Source organism: Apteryx rowi, unplaced genomic scaffold, assembly GCF_003343035.1.
Source record: "Apteryx rowi isolate R43461 unplaced genomic scaffold, aptRow1 scaffold_266, whole genome shotgun sequence".
In the NCBI taxonomy this organism is placed as follows: Eukaryota; Metazoa; Chordata; class Aves; order Apterygiformes; family Apterygidae; genus Apteryx; species Apteryx rowi.
In genome coordinates, this window is record NW_020449041.1 from 79,127 (window position 1) to 101,938 (window position 22,812).

Below are 22,812 nucleotides of genomic sequence, written 5' to 3' on the forward strand. Positions count from 1 at the left end.
ACCATGTTTTTACCATCAAAGTGACAAGGGAGGTGGTCAAAATCAGTTTGGGGATGTGTAAGGTCAGTGGACACTGACCTTGCACAAAGCAGAAGTGAAGCTGCTGGGGGAATGCACCTGGATGAATTTGCACCTGCAGAGAAACCTCCTTCAACTGAAGATACTGATTGGCCCCAGCGCTACTTTTCAGTTGTTTTTTTTCTCAGTAAGAGCATAAAGAAAGCTGCTGCTAGATGCACTTGTGTTATTTTCAGCAAATCAATTAGGCCAAGGCTTCTGCTAACTCTTTTGGCATCAAACTTTGAAAACAAGTTTTCCCAAAGAGAGAGAATCAGTGCTTTAGTTCCTGAAAATGAAGCAAACTCAGACCAAATATGTTCTTAAATGCCCTTAGTTCTCAGTTCTTAACTGAGTTCTCAGTATGGGGTCAGTCATGTCCCTCCACTGGACACTCTTGAATTTGGGCTGTTGCACATCAATAAAGCGCTGCAGCCACCTCTTCATGGGCTTCATTATGTGTCCGTCTGTCCCCTGTTCAGAGTTATAGAAAATCTTGCTAAAACTGGTTGCTTTTGGCAAGGCGTGCAGAGCACTTTTTGAGTAAAGTGGAAGCAATTAATGTAAATGTTGTTCTGGCTACAATTAAAAAATATTATTTAGCAAGAATTTTTTAAATGTCTTTTATGACAGTAACTGGACACCAGAACACACAATGGCTGCTGGAAGCTTGCTTTCCAGATGGATTCATTCATGCAGCCTGACTGCAGCAGCAATTATACTGCAGCAACCCAAAGCATGGCTTGGCTCAGAAGGCTGATGTTTCAAGTGCTTATATATATAAGCATGCATGTATATATATGTAAATATATATAACTTGTTGAAAAGCAAGGGTGGGGGGKTTGTGTTGCACATCCTACCTAGCACAACACACAGTTACTTTATAATTTTAAAAGCAAACACAGCTCCTTGCAAGCCCTCAATTTGCTTTAGAGGCCTGAGCAGTTCATTCAGAGCAGCCTTTGGGTGACACTGTTTTTCTCTACCTTGTTCAGCCATGTTTCTTCATAGTTGCACATGCTTTACAGGAGAATTTTACTTGAAGGTCCTAAAATGATACAGGAGGCTATTTTGCTCCATTGGGGGCATGTGGAGTTACTTATTAAGTAAAACATATCAGGTTAAGCCTCAGTGAAAGAGGATTAAGTTAAGATGTTTTATACCCCAGCTAGGTCAGACTAAAAGCACAGGCACAATTCTGGAAGCAAAACTGAGAAGCAGCAACTTCTAACACACTGTGACTCAACTGTGTTTGACTCAAAATAGTATTTTAGGAAAGTTTTTAAATGAATGCAGAAACTCTCCATGTCCTGATATAGATTATAAATGTCAGCTTACTCCATCAGAAACCCTCCTTCACAGGACAAGCTCAAATGTTTTCCCTACCAAACCAAAATAAATACTACCTCCTGCAGCAAGCTGCTATACACATGCAACCTGTGGCCTCAGGCCCAGCAGAAAAGGCCTATTTAAGAGGAAGAGATAAAGCTTATTTCAAAGCAGAAAGCCCCAAATAGAGAATGAATGGTCTCCAATCTTTTAAAGGAGCAGAAACAGCTTGTTTTAACAGCAGGTGTAATAGGAAGCCCCTGGCAAACTGTTAAGAAACGTCCTCTTCTTCATGTAAGGCTCTCCCCTGGCTTCTTGCTTGACTACGTGTAGCACTAAATATCTGTTAAGGCTGTCAAAGTAACGATAGAAATGGGTATGGGGGGAGTGGAAAAATGAGACAGAAGAAGTGAAAATACTGAGAGCCCTTGTGGTAAAGAGAAAAGGGCTCCCTGACTGCCATGCACAGGTAAAGACTTTGTGTCCAATTAACTGGGCACAAACCACTGCTAATCCAAAGGTTTCTGATCACAAGAGCTAGTTTGTTTTCACAGCAAGATGTTTCAGCCTGTCTCTACAAGACCTAGCCTCCCATTCTGTTCAAAAATAAGCTTCTGCTGTATACTTTGGCAGTTAGCAAAGCGTTCCCACAGGAGCAGTAGCTGCACTGCAGCATGTTGGGAAAGGGCAGCCAGCCCCTACCAGCAACTCTGCAAATGCCCAGGCTGTATGGGTCAGTGAAAATACCATACTTCTGCATCAATACTCCCATTCCTATTACAATTCTGCACCTATATTGCACCTTGCCAAGACAGGATGGCATTCACCCTGTATCAAGAGGAAGAACACAAGACTTACACATACACACTGGATTTATATTATAGGCAGGCTATGTACCAGCCTTGTTACAAAGGGCAAAATTTACCCCTTATATATTTTAGATGAGCAGAGCTCCTTACCATTAGAAAAGCTAGCTAATTCACATGTGGCATATGCAGCCAAACACTATAATAGAAGCCAGAAAATAAAACATAGCCAGAAAGTCTGATGCTTCCCCTCCAACATGTGCTTTGGATCTTTTCTCTCTCCAATGGTCTGGTCCCATTAAAGTCATTAAGACATGTATCAGCAGCTCAAATTAATCCAAGATGCAATCAGAAACCTTTTACAAGTTAATGATAGATTATGAGCATTTTCACAGCATTATCACCCTTATAAAAAATAAACAAACAAATAAGCAAGGGCATTATATTTACTCATTTTCATTGAGTGGAACTCACAGGAAGTGTTTTGGTCCCAGGAATGGCTGTTCTCTGTTCAACACCTTTACTTCCAGAGATCTAGGCATGAAAATTCAGCTACTCTGGATTAGATGAATATGTGCATTTGGATTGAAATATGACAGTATTGGGATTAAATTTAGTATATGTACATTCTCGCACTCTTTTAACTATAGGCTATCTTAACAAGGGCCCAAACAAGCATAAAGATCAGAGAGGCTTACTATAGCAAAACTAAGTTGCTTTATAAACAGATTTGCAATTAAGTGAGTGACTTGGCTCTTGAAACAAGGCCTCCATATAAGAAGCTACTTCTTGTTACTTCTGAGGGGTTCACCTGTTTTCTTTTACAGTTTGGGAGGATTTTTGGAGGGAGCAGGGAGAGGTTGTCCTTAATCCATGCAACTGAGCAGCATGTACATCTCCAGAAGAGTGTTGTCATTAGAGGAAAGGATGTTAGTTCAGGGCAGATAGTCATATCACAGTACAAATAGTCATACCCCAAATTCTACCTCTAGCTCAGATCCTAAAGGCAGGTTGCTCTGGTAATGGGCAGCTGTGCCTATATTATTTAATCTGTCTTAAAAAAGCAGGGCTTATTCTCATGGGCACACTGACCTTGGGCTAACATATTTAAACAGCTTTGAAAYTGAAGCCAGCTGAGTGTGCAGGCATACTGCTGCACAGGCTGTGTAAGCATGGCTGCCCAAAGGCACTTGGGGGATGGGATGGAAGAAGGGGATCCCCTAACATGGGGAGAGTCACTACATGCCACACCATACACCAGTGATCCTTTTACAGTTCTAGCAGTCATTTATGCCACAGCCAATCCAAAAGAATATCAAGAGTTAAAAAAATGTAGATACTAGGTGCTCCACTACCTAGACCAATGTTTTGAAGTTTAAGCACCCATTGAAGTTTCTATAAGATTCAGCATATCTGAAATAGGAAAAAAAAACACCTGCAAATGCTGCTTGCTGGACCATTTGACACAACCAGCAGGATGGGAAAGGGGTCAGACAGTAGAACCCAAAACATCCTATGGTAGCTAGCATATTCCTCCCTTTGGAGAAGAGCCCAGGAGACTTATGCCAGGGATGAAAAAAGAAAGAAAACCAGGTTAGGAGGCTTTGAGGGTCATTCCTCAAAAAGACCAGCTAGCTTGTCTTATCTTGCATTGCTCCAGAAAGAAGATCAAGCAGCCTGTCTGAGGTAATGGGGTGGAAGATGTGTGTGTAGAAAGCATGAACAGGTCAGCCCACACAGCCATACAAATTTTTCCTTATCAAGGAAAGAGGATCCACACACCAAGATTCTCCTCTGAATGAAAAACAAGGATTTAGAGCTAACAGCAAGACTAACTAGCCCCAGATATCAAGAGCCAGCTGAAAGGAAGAGCGGGATTGCATGCAGCTGAGATCCATCAGGGGACTATACGTCTCTTGAGCAGAAGAGAAGAACCTCAGCTATCAGCAACTGCCTCTGATACAAGGGCAGAGATGCTTGATTTTTGACCTTTACTTTCCAACTAAGAGAATTATTTACTTATCTCAACAAAAGGAGATCATACCACCAAGAGACAGAGTTTTTGTGGGTCTCATGTTAAAAACTGAACCTGGTTCTCCAACAAAGGCAGACTCCTTCCCTTTGTGTACATCTGATTTAAGGGGAGGGAGCCATTCCTTTTGAAAGAGGAGAGAAACTATTGCCAACTATTACAAACAGAAAATAGCACTTAATTAGCAATATTAACCACTTCAAAATTAAAAGCCCTGTGAATAATGTGGCAAAAAGCAAACCCAGGTTCAATTTATTCCTTGACAAAATTATTAGACCAGCTCTAGCCCCCAACCAGAAACCTAAGTGGCCCTCCTCAAGTACCAAGTTTCCTAGTCACAAATGTAGTAAAAATATAGAAACAAACAGTAGAATATTTTCTATGCCATTGTGCTAATTTTAGCAGTTCCATTCTGTCACTTGCAAGAAAATCCCAAGGTGAAAGACCATAAGCTTCAACAACTCACCCCATTCTCACCCACAGTTTGGGTCAGTAGCAGTAACCCACGAGACATTTTGCAGACTTTTAAACCAAGGAGCACCCTTCCTCAACTGAGCTAAGGGTGGCATTGTCTCCTTTAGCAGTGAGTTGTTCAGCATTTTTATGGCTCTGAGGCTGGCAGGGCTTCACGAGAGTCCACTCTGTTCAAAGTCATTCCTCACAACAGGCTCCCTCTGGGTGACAGCCAAAAGCACCAGGCTTTGAGAAATCACAGCTCAGGAAATCCAAGTTCGTGTATGTTATGGTGACTCCCTAAAAGTCTGTTTTTAGGAATTCTTGGTCAGTAGCCCATGCAAATTTCTTAGAGATATCTTATCTACCTTACTGTAGACAAACACAGAAGCAGAATAGTACTCTAGGTGAGTACAGCCACCTCTACAAAGCGGCCCAAGGTGACAGAGTTAAGTGCACCATGGCTTCTACAGTTGTAGAATGGGCAGCAGCAGAGTTTGGGTAAGTCAGAGTGTGAAAGTCCAGCTAAGTCCCACTTTGCTGCAGGGCACTGCATTAATTATCTTTAATCAGAAAATGTCCTTGGGATTTTTTTCTTTCCCTCAAGAACAACCACCAAAATCTAATGGTCTAAAATGGATGAACTTGCCTAACCTTTGGCAGTAAGGGAAAGGGACCAATGCTGATTTACATGAGATGAAGAGCCAATCTATGAAAATATGATGACATCTGTTTGAAGAACTAATGGCATACACATTTCAGAAGGAATGATTTTATTCATGTTGGATTACTTGGAAAAAAAATTAAGCAGCTGAGAATGATTTTATGGTAGAAAAATCCTCTATATCAGTGCGAAGTAAGCTCTGGCAATTTTATGTCCTTTGAGATAAATGCTTTTTGGTACTTTCTCTAAGCAGGATAAATGCAAGCAAATGAATCAAAGCATTTTGACATTAGTTTCTTCCATCCGATGTTATTTCATGAAAAAGAGGTATTATTTTATTTTATTCAGTACATTTAAAAAGTGCACATTTTGGTGTTTATGGAAGAAAGTCAAATTTCAATATTTTTATTCCTTTTAAACAATACACTATTGGCTATGAAAACAAGTTTCTCACTTCTTTTACATTGGATCAACCGAGCAATAGTTTAAACTTTATTTTCACTATTAAGTTACTAGATAAAAACTTTGCTAAGTATTTCTCTCACCTGAAATCTGGGAGTCAAGTAGTTAGTGTTAAGCATTTCCTTTTGAGCCCTTCTCCCCATCATCTTGATAGTGTAACTGAAGAATTAAGGTAATTTAACTGTCTCTGCGCTAGAAAGATTCTATACACAAGACTTTACATTCTTCTTGTGTTTCAAATCTATTTTTGTTGCCTCCACAGCCCCCATACCAAAACTGACCACACGTTTTCTGCGCTTTGTTGTAGTACCACTTCAGAACATAATCTTGACATCCTCCGCTATCCTGAAGCAGGTCACATGCATCTGGAAAAAGCAAATAAGAAATAGAGTCAATGAAAGAAAGAACTACCCTTCTTAGCATTGGAATTTCAGTGAAAAGTAACATTCAGTGCAAACTGGCAAATGAGAGAAGTAGTCTGTTCAAGGTCTTACAAAGATTCACTACGTATCCACCCACACACCCACAGTGCGAGGGTGGCCATGAGGCTCCTCTTACTCTGATTGATTTAATCAGAAGGAATTACTGAAACAACTAGATTTTCAGTGGCATAAACAGAAATGAAAAAGAGAAAAACTAAAAGGTGTTTAGTCTTCTAACGTAGAATTTTACTAAAATTACTGTAAAATGATTATGCCTCATCTATAGGGACTAGTGAAATGAAGTTAGCACAAACTGCTCTTCAACCTTTTCAGAACATCCCTCTGCTTTATTCCAAGTTTTTATCCCAGTACCCTTCAGTAAAATTTCATAAACGAGCATACATAGAAAACTAAATCATTCATGATAGTCTCTAAGCCAAATCCCAGAGACATATAGAGTTAAATCGTACAAATTTGCCAAAAAGTAGGTGAAAGTAGCACTGTTTGTAGCAATCTGCTATTCAGTGAGTAAGGATCTAATCAGCTTTCACCAATGTGAATTCAGAGTTATTCAAATGAAGTCAGAAGAGTAGGACATCAAAAGGAAAGCAAAAGAAGGAAAGCAAAATACTGAGAAAACTACCCAGCCTAGAGATTTAAAATAACACAGCCTTCTCCTCCTACTCAACTGAAAAACAAGAAAATCAATCAGTAGATCTATACAAGGTACATCTCTGGAAAGGAAAGCTCCAAAACTGTGCTACATGTTTTTAGAAGTAAACTTTAGGGGCGCTAATTACAAATTAAGATTGGGAACTTTTATTTATACCTGTCTTCTAAGCAGCTAATGTTGCACAACACCTGTGCAATGAGCCTGTTACCTTATGGGAAACATTTTATTTGCAAAGTGGGAACAGTAGCATACATTCATGCTACAGAATTTTCTATGTGACCACAGAGGTCATGCGCTGGTTAATGGAGAACACTGATTCAAGATGGTACACATGAAGTTAGGCCAACACCAGACCAATTCCGTATGTGTCAAGGAAGTCAGTCATGTACTGTGGATGTCTGGGCTTCCCAGAAGTACATCAGTTCTTAATTAAAGATCTGATATTACAACAGCTGTGCAAAAGCATTGGCCCTTTCATCAGGGATGGAGTTACCAGAGTGTCCTTAGAATCATTTTTGGTTGGGGAGAGATGAAAAACAGAGGGATGGGAGCTGTAGTGAGGAGCAAGCACACCAAAAGTCATACAGACACCACTGATTTTTCAACAGAAATTCTCTACAATTGTAGTCTAAACAATAACAACACTTGATAGTGCTAAAGGAATGTTGGTGAGAGAACTGAGCTCACAATCAGATTACCGTACCTACTGTAATAAATGGCAAATCTGCAAAGAAATATGCCTAATTAGGAGGCAAGGTAAAAAACATGAAGAATATCTTTTTGATAGGATACATCTAGTGGAGGGTCCAGTTCCTCCTGCAGGAATAGCCTGTAGCAGAGACATGCTTAGTTCCTCCATGTTGAACTGAGTTAGGAGCAGGAGTAACTCAGTAATTACAGTGCAACTAGGTGATTTAATATCATCAGCTATTTTTGTAAAAGAGATTACAAATTTATGTTACATTATTAACAAAAGTTGTAAATCAAAGCTAAAATCTAAATGACACCTACAATTCTGCCTTCAGTTACAAACTCCTAGTATATAGATTTGGACTGAATACGATCACATGGCAGCACAAAGCTTTGGAATATTTACTAAATGGACATGCTTCACACTGAGTAAACATTGAAATGAGCCCTTTGCAATTGAGAGTCTTTCTATTGAATTCAAAGAGTTTTTCATGCTCTAAAATCATACCGTAATCCTTATAGGCAGCCCTAGTTTCTACTGTTGCCTCTAAGTTTTCCTCATTCTCCTCCTGAGCTTCTCCATACTCTTGTGGCTTTTTTTCTTTAGCATCCTCTTGTGTGAAATACTCATCCTCCTCATAATCATATCCCGTCTTTGACACTGTGTATCCAAGTTCTGTGGTAGTTGTTATAGTTTTCTCCAGGACTCTATTTTCAGTTGTTTCAACTTTTTCCAAACCATGACTGTAACCAGTTTCATCTGAGCCAGGAAAAGGCACCCTTCCAAGGAGGAGAAAAAAAGGGAGGGTTAAGCACTAGTAAGGCCTTGAAAAATGCATCTTGTTCATTCCTTCTGAATTCTGTGAAAAACTTTTTTGGTCCTGATACTGTTTCTATTAAAGGTAGTTGGAATGTAACTACTAACTCAATGGGAGAAAATTCTATATTGAGAGATAAATGTAAATACACAGTTTTATCCCATACACACTGAATAACTTTAATAGGCAATTCCAAACCTTTCAATAACAGATACTTGCTGTTGCGTGTCTCCCCGATCTAAGTTTTCACACTCTTCTTGAAGTTCAGGAGAAGGGTAGCTGTTCATTTCCCCTATGGGGAAAGCACAAGAAGTGACAGCTGAGTTTTAAAGTCCTCCAAATCCCAGTAAGTTTGATAAAAAAAGTACTATGTGAAATTTTTGTTGTGGAATATGTATCCTTCAAATAAATAACATATGACACCTACAAGGACTGGCACTATGACCGGGGAAATGAAAACGACGTAAGAGATGTGGTATTACTTTGCAATACACTATTTATCCTTCCGTAGAAACTTTGGTGCCTGTAAGTATGCGCTTCTGATGGGGATTTCAAATCAGTGACATCTTCATTCTTCATGTTTCTCTTGTATATATTTCAAAGCAACCAATAACTGCTAACCTGTATATGCGTGTCCTGGAAAGTTCAGAAGTTCTTTCTCTGCTCTACAGAGGAGGAATAATTGCAGGAAAGAGACGTTAAGGCCAGATCAGCTAGATGTTTGAACTAAAAAAAAACCTAAATAAGCACTAGCAGCTGAGTAAATCTGGACCTGCCACTAGTCAGAGCAGGAATGAAGGCCTAATTCAGGAACAGAATTGTGGTTTCTTGGCTGAAGAGTGGAGTCAATTAAGCCCCACATTAAATGCAAACTAATGGGGAAAATTTTTGTAAGACTTTGGCCTAAGGCTCTATTAAAATATAATGTTGTTCTGCAGTTACTGGCATTTCCATTAGTGTCTAGCATCTGCTGTGAACTACAAATGAAAGACCAACTAGTTAGTTTATGACTAGAAACTGAATGACAGTGGATGCACAGACTACTTTTGTCTAAACAGCATTTCTCATTCTTTTCATAACATAAGCAAACCCTGTTGGATGCTACTTACGTTGTAGGAGATTTAGGAATGCCCGGCTAAACCTCTGAGCATATGCCATCTCGGATGTTGAAACCCTGCCCAACGACAGCAAGTGCTGCTCTGTGGGGGAGCTGGACAGCTCTGTCAGCTCACTCTCACTCACATCACTGCCAAGCGCTAAAGTGAACAAGGTGAATCCTTGGCACTTGACTCCAAGTGAAATCTCTCTCAGCCTCTCTCTGTCCCATTTGCTAGTTTTGCTTCCAACTATTGTAAATATGACCCTGTGCTTTCTTTGCCTGGGGGCTTTAAAAAATATATTTTCAACTGTCCACTGTAATGCAGAAGCAATGGCTGATGGTCCTTCCATTTGGTGAACAGACTCTTGGATATGTTTCTTCATCAAATCTTTCTTGTTGTATGTGACTAGATCAAACTCCAGGGCCACGGGGCTTTGGCTTCTGTTAGGCAGGAAGCCTCTGGGAGCCTGTTGCACCAGTGCCACTCTGGTGCCTCCATATGTCTCACTTGGCTGTGGGGCAATGACAAACTGATCTAGCATGTTGCTCACAAAGTCTTTGGCTCTCTGAAACTCTTCACTGCTGACACTGCRAGAACTGTCCATGATGTAAGTGATATCCAGATCCATCACAACAGGAGGAGGAATGGGAACCTCACAGTTCGTACTTGGTTTGCATTTATCTAGAGAAGAAGAGCCAATAGGCAACAAACTATTTAAAGAGTACAACAAAAGCAATGGTTTAGAAAGAAAACTCTACTTTACTTCTTAAATTTTGATTTAAAATTCAATATGGCAATCAGAAATTTTGTTGTAAGAAACAATGGATGAATCTTGCTGAATAAGGTTTTGAGATATGATGGGAAATTACTCAGGTGTGAGAGCAAAAAGTGTTCCTAAAGTAAAACTTAAGAGATAAGAGTTCCCTTGAGTAATTTTCTTCCACTGAAATCTAAACAGGACAAAGGACACTGAAACAAACTCTTTTTAATCTCAGACAACTGCTCATCTTTCCTAAATATTATTATCATTTAGCAGCTTCTCCCCCCCTTCAAAATGTAGAATTTACAGTAAATGAGCCTGGTTTCCCAGAACCATAAAGCTATTTTAAGTGCATTTCTGTTATAAAGAAAATGCCAAATATAATAATTCATTTTGCATAGCTGAGACAGGAACCAGTTAAACAGCTTTTGTGTTTTTGAGCTTTGAACTCTTTCTATCCATATTGCCCAGAAGAATTATTTTAATGAAATCTATAGGATTTGTTATTGAAAAGATAAAAAGACCAATACAACAGCTGGAATTTGTAAAAAGTCTTACCATAGCAAAGRGTACAATATGTGATGTTCTCCAAACTTTCACTCTGTTGTCTTTCCCAAACAAATAACTGAAATCTTCTAGTATCATCAATCTGTGTTTTAAAGCAGACACAAAAGTAACATTATATACCCAAAACACAGATCTTTTTTTCTCAGTTCTTAATACTTAATGTCTGTACTATTTTTCTGCTGAAACAGCCACTGTCCCTATCTTGGGGGTTTCACTGCTATTGTAATATCAAACAGGTACACAGAAGACTTTTCCAGTTGCCATTCTGGTTGCCCTGGAGCACTTCAGGAATTAACATTGGCACCTGAAGTATGAAGAAATCTAAACACTGAGAATGGAAAGAAAACAACAGAATCAATCTCTTCGAGAAATACATCAGCACCCAGATAAGCTTAGAAGCTTTTGCGGTTAAGAAGTTGTATTAGCAGTCATGATAGTGGTTTTCTAGGCTTTTCCATAGTCCTCCTCTGCTGCTCTGGCAAGTAAGGAAATCTCTTCATGCCTACAGGTTTATCTCCACACTGTGCCACAGAGATTGCTGGTTAGTGCAGCTGCTAATGCAAACATATCTCTGCCAGCTGTAGTGATCCTAACCAGAAGACCATTATACATTGATGAGTTAGTGATCCACATAACAGTTAACCTGAGTAGGCACAGGCCTGTGCTGTGCTTTGCTGCACTATGTTGCACCTATAGCTTGGCCTTCAGGCCTGTGTTGCAGGGTAGAGTTAGCCAGCTAATTGTAAGGAAGAAGCCTGAAGGCAGCTCCCACTTTGCACTAATGATTATACCACCTGCATGACTTTGTCTTTATCTAAATGTGCAGCAACAAGTTCTCATGTGAACCTTCTCTTTGACAGTAGAAATGATTAATAGAATCCTTTTCTTTTAAGAAAATCCTATAAGAGCTCAAAAGACCAAATGTAAGGTAATCTTTTGACAGACAGGGTCTGCAAGGCATGCTGTGCCTGACTGAAGGCCCATTTGATGCTATACAACTTGGGGTTCCCAGTGTCTGAAGGGACGTAAAATTATCTGTACTATCCTCATTTTCCTTATGGTGTTAGCTCCAACAAATGGCATTTTTCAGAGCTACTTTACAGAATCTGAGTGCCTTTTTTACTGAGATCGTGATAAACACTAGTCCTTGTGCATTGAAATAGAGCACAACATTAGCACAGTTCATTAGCCAGCGTATCGCATTAAGGCAGTTAGTTATACTCGTAATAGCTCATTCAAAGCTAGCTCTGGTATTTCTGCACAGTGTTGCACTTAAGTCCTCTGTCCACAGTCATTTTTATACTTTGTCTTTCTGTTCTTCCTAGATCCTAGATTAGGCAGGAATTAAGATTGGTGATGACTTGTTAAGTGATCTATAATCTGAGACTCCTAAAGCAAGCTAACCAAAGACAGCAAGTATCTCAGGCCAGTATAATGAGAAACATCATGAAGACCAAACCACCTCTGAACTGCAAAGTGCAGAAGGCCATCTAAAAGAAAAAGCATTTTTTTATTTGCTTGGGTGGCAGGGGGAGGTTGATTGCCATGCCACCATTGTCATCATAAAAGAGAACTAGGTAGTGAATTTTTTGCCTTTCTCCTTGTCCAACAGCTGCTCTCAGCTTTGCTTTAAAGCTGGCCAGACTCCTGCTGCCCAATATTCCTCTGTTCCCTAGCATGTTCATGGGCTGTTTATAATTGTGCTGTTTACTTGTGCGATTCCTGGAATAAAAAAACATGTCTTAAACATTTGCAGTAAATTAGGATGAAGCTAACACTTCACAGTGGGACTATTCTGTTTGTTTGCCAACCTGTATGTTCTTTCATTTTGGAAAGCATTACAGCAAGGGTAAAATTTATAACCTTTGAATTAATGTTGCCTTATCCTGCCAGTGTGAACATTCCTGGTGCAGGCTAAGCATAAGTAAATACATAAGTAAATACAGTTTCCTTCTACAAGGATGATTTTGAAGAAACAGCAGCTGGAAGAAACTTTACTTTAAAATAAGTTAAAACTGAGCACAGATGATCCAAAAATAAATTGAAGAGAAAGAACATGGAAGACATACTACCAAACCTTAAAGAAAGTTAGATTTTTTTCCTTTGGCTCCTGGTAATATGCAATACGTATTTTTTCTATTTAATATCTTTTTTATATGAAGTCATATTATAAAACAAAAGGTTTTATTTCTTCTCTTGTACTAATGGCAATGTAGCTATTGAAAGGGGTCTTGTTCAATTTAGTTTTCTTTGGGAAGATAAACTCCTGTACTTGAAGTCTTCCACTATTGGGTAATAGTGGAAGACTTCCTAGAAACTAGTGCCACGGTTTGGTAATTAAATAGTAGATGTCACAACATCAGAAAAGAATGCTGCATAAGAAACAAACTGAAATTAACTCAATGTTATTTAAATTACATGATTTGGCCTAAAACCACTAGTCATAAATAATTCATGTGCAGAAAGAATCAGTGTTCCTTTGTTAAAATAGTACGTTTTAACATACCTCTTTCTAATAAGGGATAGGATCTAAACTTTTCCTGGAGAAGTAACTAGTTTGAGAGCATGTTTTAACCAAATACTAATAGCTATTAAGCAAATAGATGATTGATTCTCACTGAGAGTTTCAATTTTYTATAGTCAATCTACTTACTGAGAAGGCACGCCTGATATTTGGCACTTCACTGAAGGCAATAACCACTGGAGTGATATCCAAGGCACTCAACTCAAGTGCAGCTGTGCTGATGACATCATCATCTTGCGATGGACCATTGGCAAAAAATATGGCAACTTTTCTTATGAGGATGCCGTGACGAACCCGTTTAAAGACGTTCCTTGCAACAAACCTCATGGCTGCCCCAATATTACGTTTTCCAGTGGATCTCTCTAGCGGTACTCTCCGGACTGCTTGCAGCAGCAAGCTGCTCTTTTGGAATTCTGAGAATCGGATGAGATAGCGCGTGTTGGTATTGAAAGACACAATGGAGACACGAGCGCCTGTTGGGCAGTTGCTTTCACTGATCTTAATGGTCCTAAGCAAAGACATGACAATGTTCCTCATTCTTTCAAATGCAGCTGGAGTAACATCTTCAGACATATCAAGGGCAAACACCACTTCAGTTGGATAAATTGGACATGTGTCTGTATTTTGAAACAAAAAATTCAGTGTGAGAGCCTTTCCAAAATTCAAACATTGCTGGTTTTTTCTTCAAGTCCATGAAATAAAAGGCATAGAGAGGTCTGATGGGCTTACCTGATGAGCAAGCTGGAATGGAGAGATGGAGACGAAATAAATTATTTTGCACTCATATTCATGAAAATAGTGACATATTCCCTTGCTTTCATTAAAAAGCCTGATCCACAGCTCAGACAACTATCAGAATCTGTCAGTTAGGTACAACCATCCTCCTCCACAATCAAATACTCAAAATAGTGCAGTTTCACTGAATGAGATTTAAAGAGACTGTTCTGGGTTCTGCTGAGCAGAGAAGGCTGAGAGAGAATGAACACTCCAAACTGGGAACAGAGGAGATACATAAATACTGTCTTCTCTCCCTCACAGATTCTCCCAAAGGGGGTTTGGCATAATAATAATAAAATAATTTAAGCCTAAATGAGGACCAGAGAAATTTGTTAGTATTTTCATAATTGACAGGAAAAATGAGCAAAAAGTGTAAGCTTGTCTTACATACCTGCTGAACCACCATCACAGTTAACGACTACTAGTCACCCTTAGCCTCAGCCAGATTCAACCTACCAGCCTAAAGGGTTTCCAGCGGAGGCTATTCCCTCTAAGAATGGTGACTAAATGGATTCAGAGATAAAAGAAGATGCTCCCTACTTACGGCAGTTTTCTCGTGTAAAATTCACAAGTTCACAAGGCTGCAAGAGCAAAACCAAAAAGCAATTAGTGGCAAATCCCAGTCCATCCCAGGCTGGGAATCTTACTATTGGTTTGAGCTAAAGATCAGATCCCAGTGCCTGAACACACATCTCAGTTCCTCCCTATTTCAAATAGTACAGTGGACTTCAGGCTCTTCTCCTACTACAGAAACTAAGGTTTTTTCAGACGTGCTCTGTGGACACTTAACAATACCCTAGAGCATGAAATAGTCATTTATCCACTTTTTGTTTTATGCAATAATCTGATCTAGAAGGTCACAAGGAGGTCACAGGGCAATGGTGCCTCCAAAGGAAAACGGGCAGGAAATTCTAAAGCAACTTGCTAGGACATAGAACATATTTACAACAGTATTGCCTGCAGGCAACTGTCCACATAAGGGTTAGATGAAGCCTTTACTCAGGCATCTTCATCCTATATGGGGATCAGGATTCTGGAGAAATTCTGCCCTGCTATTTCCAGTGAAAACAGCTGTGGCTGAGGAAAGGCCACCCTTTGTAAGAGTAAAACGTAACCCTAAGCCTGAGCTGGTGTGTAAACTAATCTGAATGAAATAACAGAGAAAGGAATGTTTATAGTCAAATAGTCTGTAAAAGTTTGGACACGGAATAAATCCATGCTCACAATTGTTTCTCATTCCTTGATTATTTACAAGCAGAATGATCCACTCTATGCTGACAAGTATTTGAAAAGGATGTTATTTTCTAACAGTTAACAGTGCTCATTGAGGTCCATGCTTTGAATGGAAGAAAACTAAAACCATTAATTCCATGCAGTGTGCCGTTAGCTCTAACGTAATTACTTACTTCCATTGCAATGGTGCCTCTTGGTCCCTTGGTACCCTGAAATAAATTAAAACACGCCCAGAAAACCAGCCTCTAATAATGTATTTCCATCACGGCACTGAAGCCCAAAGAAAATGCAGGCATACAGTGTTCCCCTGATAACCATTTCTGAGTTAGAAATGTGGGGACACGTCGTCACCAGCATGGATTTCTGTGGACCTGTTCCTGACATAGGTGCAGACTACTTCTCAGTAGGGCTTTCCTTCCTTTTTTTATGAATGTTCAATATTTGTTGCTCTTGAAGACCAATATCATTAGGAATTGGATCTTCCTTCTAGTCAGCAACTTCTGCTAGCAAAAAATGCTGTGGTTCAGTTATCTATACTTTATGTCCCTTTCAGCCCCTGAAAGGCCTTCTTGCCCACTCCTCTCACAGGGCAGAATCCCCACAGTTCTTCTGCCTCAGGTAATCCTGCAAACCCTACACCCACCACAACTGCTCAGCAGGTCTAGCTGGCTTTGGCTACTCTGCAGCCTTCTCTTCAGGAGCTGTGTGTGAATGCCAGTACTCCAAACATCCTTTTTCAAAATAAAGTATTGTTTGACCTTTGTAACAGAAATAAAATACAAGAATAACTTTTCTTTTTTAAGGCAACTTGAGTGTTTTCATCATCACGTGCAATTCAACCAGGCGGCAGGGCCACTGAAGACTTCCACCTCCTCACAGGTGGGCTGCAGTACCGTACACCAGAAAAACTTGAACTCTGCATCCCACAACCTTTAGCTAATCCCTCCATACCATGATAACACAATTTACCAAAATCATATACCTCTTCACCTCCCCGAATGACAACCTCAACTCCATACTTGTTGCTTCACCCTCCATTCCCCCCTGCCTTCCATCTCTTGCCTGAGTTCAACTTTCCTCATCTCTTCTCCTCTCCTTCTGCCAGCCCCATCACAGCCATTCCATGCCTTTTTCTTCTTGTGTTTCCCAGCATGTCCCAACTCTGCCTTAGTACTATGGAGCAACAATTAACTGTGAACTGCCTGAGCCTTAATGAATGGTGTTTGCAGCAGCTGATCAGTGGTGACTGAGCCATAAAGATATGACCCGTATYGAATAACCATACGGCTGATAGCTGATGCATCATAACAGGAGGAATGGGTAAAACAAGCCTGTTTTGTCTGGACCTGCCTACTACCTATACCTGTTCCCGCAACTCTCTCTCTTCCACTTTTCCCAACATTCCCGCTTCCCCCTTTCATGCACTGCTACTACAATAATCCCTTCAAGCCCCTACCTTCTAAGCCCCCCCCCCCCATGTCTGCATCTGAAGAGGAGATCCTGAGCTTGCAATCTCTCTGCGGACTTCCTGGAGCATGGATGGGCAGGGCCAGCAGCTGCCTGGCTTGTCAGCACACAGGGGCTGTCTGCCTGTACTGTAGGGGAGGGTGAGCAGCCAAGTAGCAGGGAGGGCAGTTCATTCCAGCTGCAGCTCCTGGCCCTTCTCGTGCCCAGCACCATAAAATAAAGTGGGCCAGATATATTCATTGACCAGCACAGTATAACGGACAAAAAAATTATTTTATAAGCTGCATGTATCCTGTGGGCCATGTTATACAGGTAAAAATACTATTATCAATATTGTTCCATATTTAAACTAAATGAGTAAGCTTAAGAAAGTTTAACAAAGAAACAATTAATGTTAGGGATTGTTTCTGGGCACCATGGAGTGGATTTGAAAAACTGCTGCAAGATAAAGATAGACACATACAGGGATTTTCTAAAGTGCCTATAAGGTTAGTCCGAATTCCTGCTGACATTTGTGGTCCTTTCCCCTGCTGGCATACAAAATACAGCTTTTTTGCTGTACAAAACGCAGATCACAGATACCAGAGGAAAGCATATTAATACATTTGTACATAAGGATTAATAGGTTACAGTAAATATAAGCCTTAAATAGGTGCCTGTAATTGCAAATTTAACTTTAAATGGTTTCACATTTTAAATGAAAAATGTATTGGCTTTCAGCAAAACAATCCTGTTTTACATTTTAAAGTATTCTCTTTTTTAATTAGATTTTTATCCAGCCTAAAGATGACACCAAATACTGTGGATGAGGTTCTGGCCTGCGTTATATCAATACAGTTCCAGTTCCAATAGCAGGTGCCCTTGTGCATACACATCCACAGGCAAGATGTAGCTCTATACAACTGCCAGGCTGATTAAGTGTATTTTATCAGATGAAGCATTATTAAATATGCCATTAAACTAAGAGTAAATTTAATATTCCCTTTTTCTAAAAATACAAATACGTTACCACAGGTCCTGGTGGCCCTTGGTCCCCTGGATCTCCAAGGGAACCTGGTGTGCCAGCATTACCCTAAAATAGAAACACTGATTTTATTTTTAATTGCTTCACACGGGCAGATTTTCAGCATAGAAAAGCTTGTATGACTATCATTGTGAGCTGGATCTTGCCTTTACATAAYGATGGACTATTATTCCTACAAATTATTAGAAAGCAATGAATACCTCTAAAGACTTAGACCTGCATTCTCTCCAAGACCTCTTGCCCAGGATATGGCAAAAAAGGTCAGAGTTGGAACCAATTTCAGAATTCTGCTGTTCAGCAAACACTCAGGATCTGGGGACTTTCCTTATAGAACTCTTCAGAGACTTAACAGGTTTATCATTCTTACCCCTCTACCCCTAACTCCTTTGGGTCCTTCAGCTCCTGGGATACCTGGATCCCCCTCTTCTCCCTAAAAATTAATGAAATCCAGAAGTTTATAGGAAAGGCAACAAAAAAAGGAAGGAAACAAAACCAGAAAAGCTGACAAGCCCTTCCAAACAAGAATAAAACAACATACAAAGAAAGCAAACATATGCCCATTCTTGTACCTTTGTACCAGGATATCCGATGAATCCAGATTCTCCCTGCCAAAAAATATGAAAAGACTTCATAAGAATCTAGGACTTTGTGATCTCCTTAGTGTTTGATCTCTTTAATTCAAAAATAATTATGAAATTATTCTTAGCATTCCAGTCAATTCAAGTTACAGTGGCTACTTCTAAAGCCTACATTATCATCAGATGACACCATTTTAATCTGCTTATTTAAAGCAAGAGCATTTTAAGAATTTCCAACAGTTGCCATTTCTCAAATAAGTGTTTTATCAAATCTTATTTATGCCTCCTAGTAAAATACAGTAGAATTCAGGTTCAGCGATCATGACTACAACATAGCATTCAGAACTCAGTCTTTAAACGTGGTTTCAAAGCATTGTACCCTCCATACTAAGCAGTGATTCCATAATGTTTTGATGGCATATTAGAAGTCACTTACTCATTAACTGTTTTCAGTTAGTTTGGTTTTTGGTGTGCTCTTTGCTTATGTATGAGAAATATCAGAAATCCCACAAAGATCAATCAGAATTGAAGTATATTTTTCCTTGACATTAGAGTAACTAGCAGAATTCACAATGCTTATGTACGTCCTTTTTTTCAAGATTTCCCTCCCGTGAAACCGGCCATGGTTGTCAAACATCGCAAAACAATCAAGGGTTGCTCAGTAGATTATCACATAACTCTATCCTAAAATTTACAGAAATTTGCATGCACATAGACACCAGATTGGACTTAAGAGAGTGTAATTTACAGCAGTCTTTACAGAGACTATTTTAAAGGCTCTTTTCTTAATTATTAGGTGGAAAACAACTTTTTCTGGATCATCATTTTGGGGTAAAATGTTTTTTTTAATTGCTTTAAATTCAAGCTCTGACAAACTTTGTGCAGATACATCAGTGTATATAAGTCAATCCTTTAAAACCATGAATAATGACAAGAAGATTTAGAAGAAACTTTTGTTCCTCATGTCTTATAAAACAAGCACAAGGAGGATGTTCCCCAAAATGAACAAGTGGGAGATTCCAAGAGATTAAAAGTACTGATCTGGTATGTAACATATGTGTAACGTGTGGAGTTCTTCCATCAGAGGAAATTTTGGTAAGGTTTACCTAAGAAGGTAAGAAAAGGGATTAGGTATTTCCCTTGGATAACAAGAAGTATCAAGAGTCACTTTAATAATGAGCTATTCTAGAAAGAGGAGCTCATCAGTTGGAGAGGCTGCTGGGAAGCGCTTGTATCTTTTCTGCTGCTTCTGCAGCATTCTGCTTCTCCCACAAAAAGTAGAGTAAAACAGATAGGCCTCAGATGATATCTGCCAGACCACTTCTGTTTCACATGCAACAGGAAAGGATTCCATGCTCTTTGCAAGGGGGATTGCAGCTGTCACCAACATCCTGACCATTTGCTCTAGGACTGACACATTGGTGCTGCTTCCAAACTTTTCCCTCTCTTGCTCTTCCCTCCAAGTTCCAGGCAAGTTACTACATCAGGGACTGAGACAAAATCAAAAAAAAAGAGAGTGTCTATGCAAGGTTTCACACCTGTGAACAAAATCATGTCTAAATACATCAGAGAAACTTTCTGTTAGGGGCCTGAGCACATCCTTACCATCCCATGTGGTGGTTTGACTGCCTGGACCCAGGGATAGTGCAGCTTATGTCCTGTGGGGAGAAGCTCCCAGACAGCGCTGCAGGGAGGCCACAGTCAGGGCCAACCCCCATGTCTATGCTCTAGCTCTAAGCATGCTCTAGCATGCTCTAAGCTGAGGTTTTCCCACTTGGCCCCCATCTGAGCTAGAGTTTTAGCTGCCTCACAGCCACACTTGTGACTGGCCATGGGCTGCACTGATTTGGACCCAGACCCACAGGGTCCGGGTCAAGCTGACTTCCCAGTTTGACCTTGGACGAGCCCATCACTATGGACTTGCCCAGCAAACACTGGGCTGTGTCTGACCCTGGTTGCCATCCCCAGGCCTGCCCTGCTCACCTCACTTGGGGGTGGTGGGACAGGACCCTTGTCGACAAGGGCACTGCCTCTGCCAGCCTCGTTATCATGCTGGGCTCCCGGCTCCCTTAGGAAGTAGTTGGCTCTCAGTGTGCCATGACACTTCCTAATGTAGATGAGTAAGCAAGGATCAGGATATAGAATATTTAACTGCTAACAAAAATGCATTCCAAATTTCCAGGAGTCACTTCAAGTGGAGTCATGAGCAGTCTAATAAGAGCTCAACTTAACAACAGAAGGCCTGTAAAAAAACGATGAATTATTTAACTGAGGTATTTCTAGTAAGAAATGTTAAGTATTCTTTTCTCTTAACAGAAAGAAGTAATTGCACACAGAAAATTTTGCAAAGAAAAGGTCCTGGAAGTTATTTACCTGCTTGCAATCAAAGTGCAGTGATTACACACATATACTGACTGGCTAGTCTCAGCCCTACCATTTTAACACACAACTTATTACCAGTATAATGGCTATATTTTTCAGGAAGCTATTCCTTTCTTTTCCTTTTTTTWAATTTTGTTTATTATTTTTTAATGAGAAAGTTCTTTAGCACTCCCATAAAAAAGACAAGATCCAGCAAATCTCATTCTAAAACTGAAATATTCTTCCATGAATATGTAAATTGTTTTGATATACAATTACACTTATCCAGCTATTTACAGATTTTATTATTACTCAATCTGGTTTAGTGTAACAAATCCAGAAATCATTGTTTTCACAGTGGGAATTCAGAAAATATTGCTCATAGTCTACATTTCTTTTCCAGACTTAATAGCAATGAAGATTAGAAGAAAAGTCACTGTATTTTTTATGTATTTTTGTATTTTATATTATTTATATAAATAATTATTTATAATATTTTATGTATCTATGTATTTTATATAATTACTATTACAAAATGATGGGGGATTTTTCCCTCCCAAGACAAAAGAAACTGAGGTAGACAATGGCACCAGCTCCATTTTGTTTAGATCCTCCTTCCCAAGCCCGAAATTAATTACCAATATTTGGATAGAAGTTTTAAACATACAAAYGATCAACCATTAACCTACTGTGGGTCACTGACTGAGTCATTCAAATCATAGATATCTGTGGAGTTATAACTGATTTTGAGCCCATGCTTTCTGTGTAGTTTTTATTTTAGCTGGATTCTTGTATGTTTTTAGAGGAACTGGCATTTCACTGTTTTTTTTTCAGGGCTGTGAAGGGAATGATGAGAATTTCTAAATAAGAATTAATTCAGAGGTTAATCCCCAGATTTTATTTGCTGAGCATATGAGCACAAGGATGAGTATTTTACATTAAAACAGCAAGGATGTCCTCCCATCCTGGCAGTTAGGGAATCACTCCTCTGATAAAAGAGGGAGTGAAAGAGTCCAAGGTGGCCTTCTCACACCCACATTTACCAGTAAGAATGGCTAGCCTGAATTAGACTAGTCTAGACTGAAGTGGGTAGAAAGCAAGTTGTACTATGAAAAATACAACTTTGCCCCCATATGCTTACACACATGCACATACACACTGTCCGAGGAAAGAGTAAGAGAGAAAGGTTATTCTCAAGAGAGCAGGTCCCTCCCAGTCATTCTCAAGTTATGACATCATCATCTGCTAGTGTCAGAATGGGGGTATAATTCTCATTACGGATATGAATATGGATGGTCATGTTAGAAATGACCTTGCAGAATGGAGACTATGAGATGTTCTGACTCTCTAAACTCACCTTTGCTCCTTTGCTCCCTTCAGGACCAGAGACACCTCTGCCATCCATGCCCTGCACAGGGTGAATATACCATCAGTTAGATTTTAATAGAGGATTAGATTTACATCCGATTCCCTCCTGGCCTAAAAACCTCCCATTACAATGATGTGCCCAGCCTCTTTAGGCTGATGAGGTAGGGCAAACTGCCACAACACAGTCTAAAACCAGTGGCAAACGGTGGCAAAAGCTGTGAAAAGAAAACATGGATTAAGACCATGCTTCCTCTCCACTGTATGGCCTACCTCTGGTATATTCTCCCTCTGTCATAGAGAATCTGAGTGGAAAGATATTCTCTCTAACCCACAAGGAATGTGGCGTCTATAAGGAAACTGAGAACCAAATGCAAAATAATTTTAATTGTACCAAAGAGGGAAAACAAAAGAAGAGGGAATGGACTGTATTGACTCAGCTGGATGAGAGTTAAACCACAGAAGCCCTGAATTAGGACAAAAAGACTCACAGGCATGCCCCTCTGTCCAGCTGGTCCCACTACACCCTTCTCTCCAGGGTCACCAGGCTCACCCTGTCACAGTTGAAATACAAAAACCATTAGTTTGGCTTATCCAGCATCATTCTTCTTTCTGAAATGGGAGTTTGTCTGCTCAGCTGAAGTGTGCTC

General features: G+C 39.8%; 1 protein-coding gene across 1 annotated transcript in view; it reads right to left on the reverse strand.

The window, feature by feature from the left end:
• Positions 1 to 5,927: 5,927 nt before the first annotated feature.
• The window catches only part of COL6A6 (collagen type VI alpha 6 chain), a 61,442-nt gene continuing 44,557 nt past the window's right edge, over positions 5,928 to 22,812 (reverse strand). Inside the window, exons 25-38 of the mRNA XM_026068009.1 lie at positions 22,654 to 22,716; positions 22,155 to 22,205; positions 18,428 to 18,463; positions 18,226 to 18,288; positions 17,844 to 17,906; positions 15,541 to 15,576; positions 14,679 to 14,715; positions 14,087 to 14,098; positions 13,487 to 13,974; positions 10,825 to 10,915; positions 9,516 to 10,187; positions 8,605 to 8,698; positions 8,097 to 8,368; positions 5,928 to 6,168 (exon numbers count right to left, since the gene is read on the reverse strand). Of these exons, the coding sequence (XP_025923794.1) occupies positions 5,996 to 6,168; positions 8,097 to 8,368; positions 8,605 to 8,698; positions 9,516 to 10,187; positions 10,825 to 10,915; positions 13,487 to 13,974; positions 14,087 to 14,098; positions 14,679 to 14,715; positions 15,541 to 15,576; positions 17,844 to 17,906; positions 18,226 to 18,288; positions 18,428 to 18,463; positions 22,155 to 22,205; positions 22,654 to 22,716 (2,151 nt within the window). The 3' untranslated portion in view covers positions 5,928 to 5,995. The remainder of the gene's footprint in view (positions 6,169 to 8,096; positions 8,369 to 8,604; positions 8,699 to 9,515; positions 10,188 to 10,824; positions 10,916 to 13,486; positions 13,975 to 14,086; positions 14,099 to 14,678; positions 14,716 to 15,540; positions 15,577 to 17,843; positions 17,907 to 18,225; positions 18,289 to 18,427; positions 18,464 to 22,154; positions 22,206 to 22,653; positions 22,717 to 22,812) is intronic.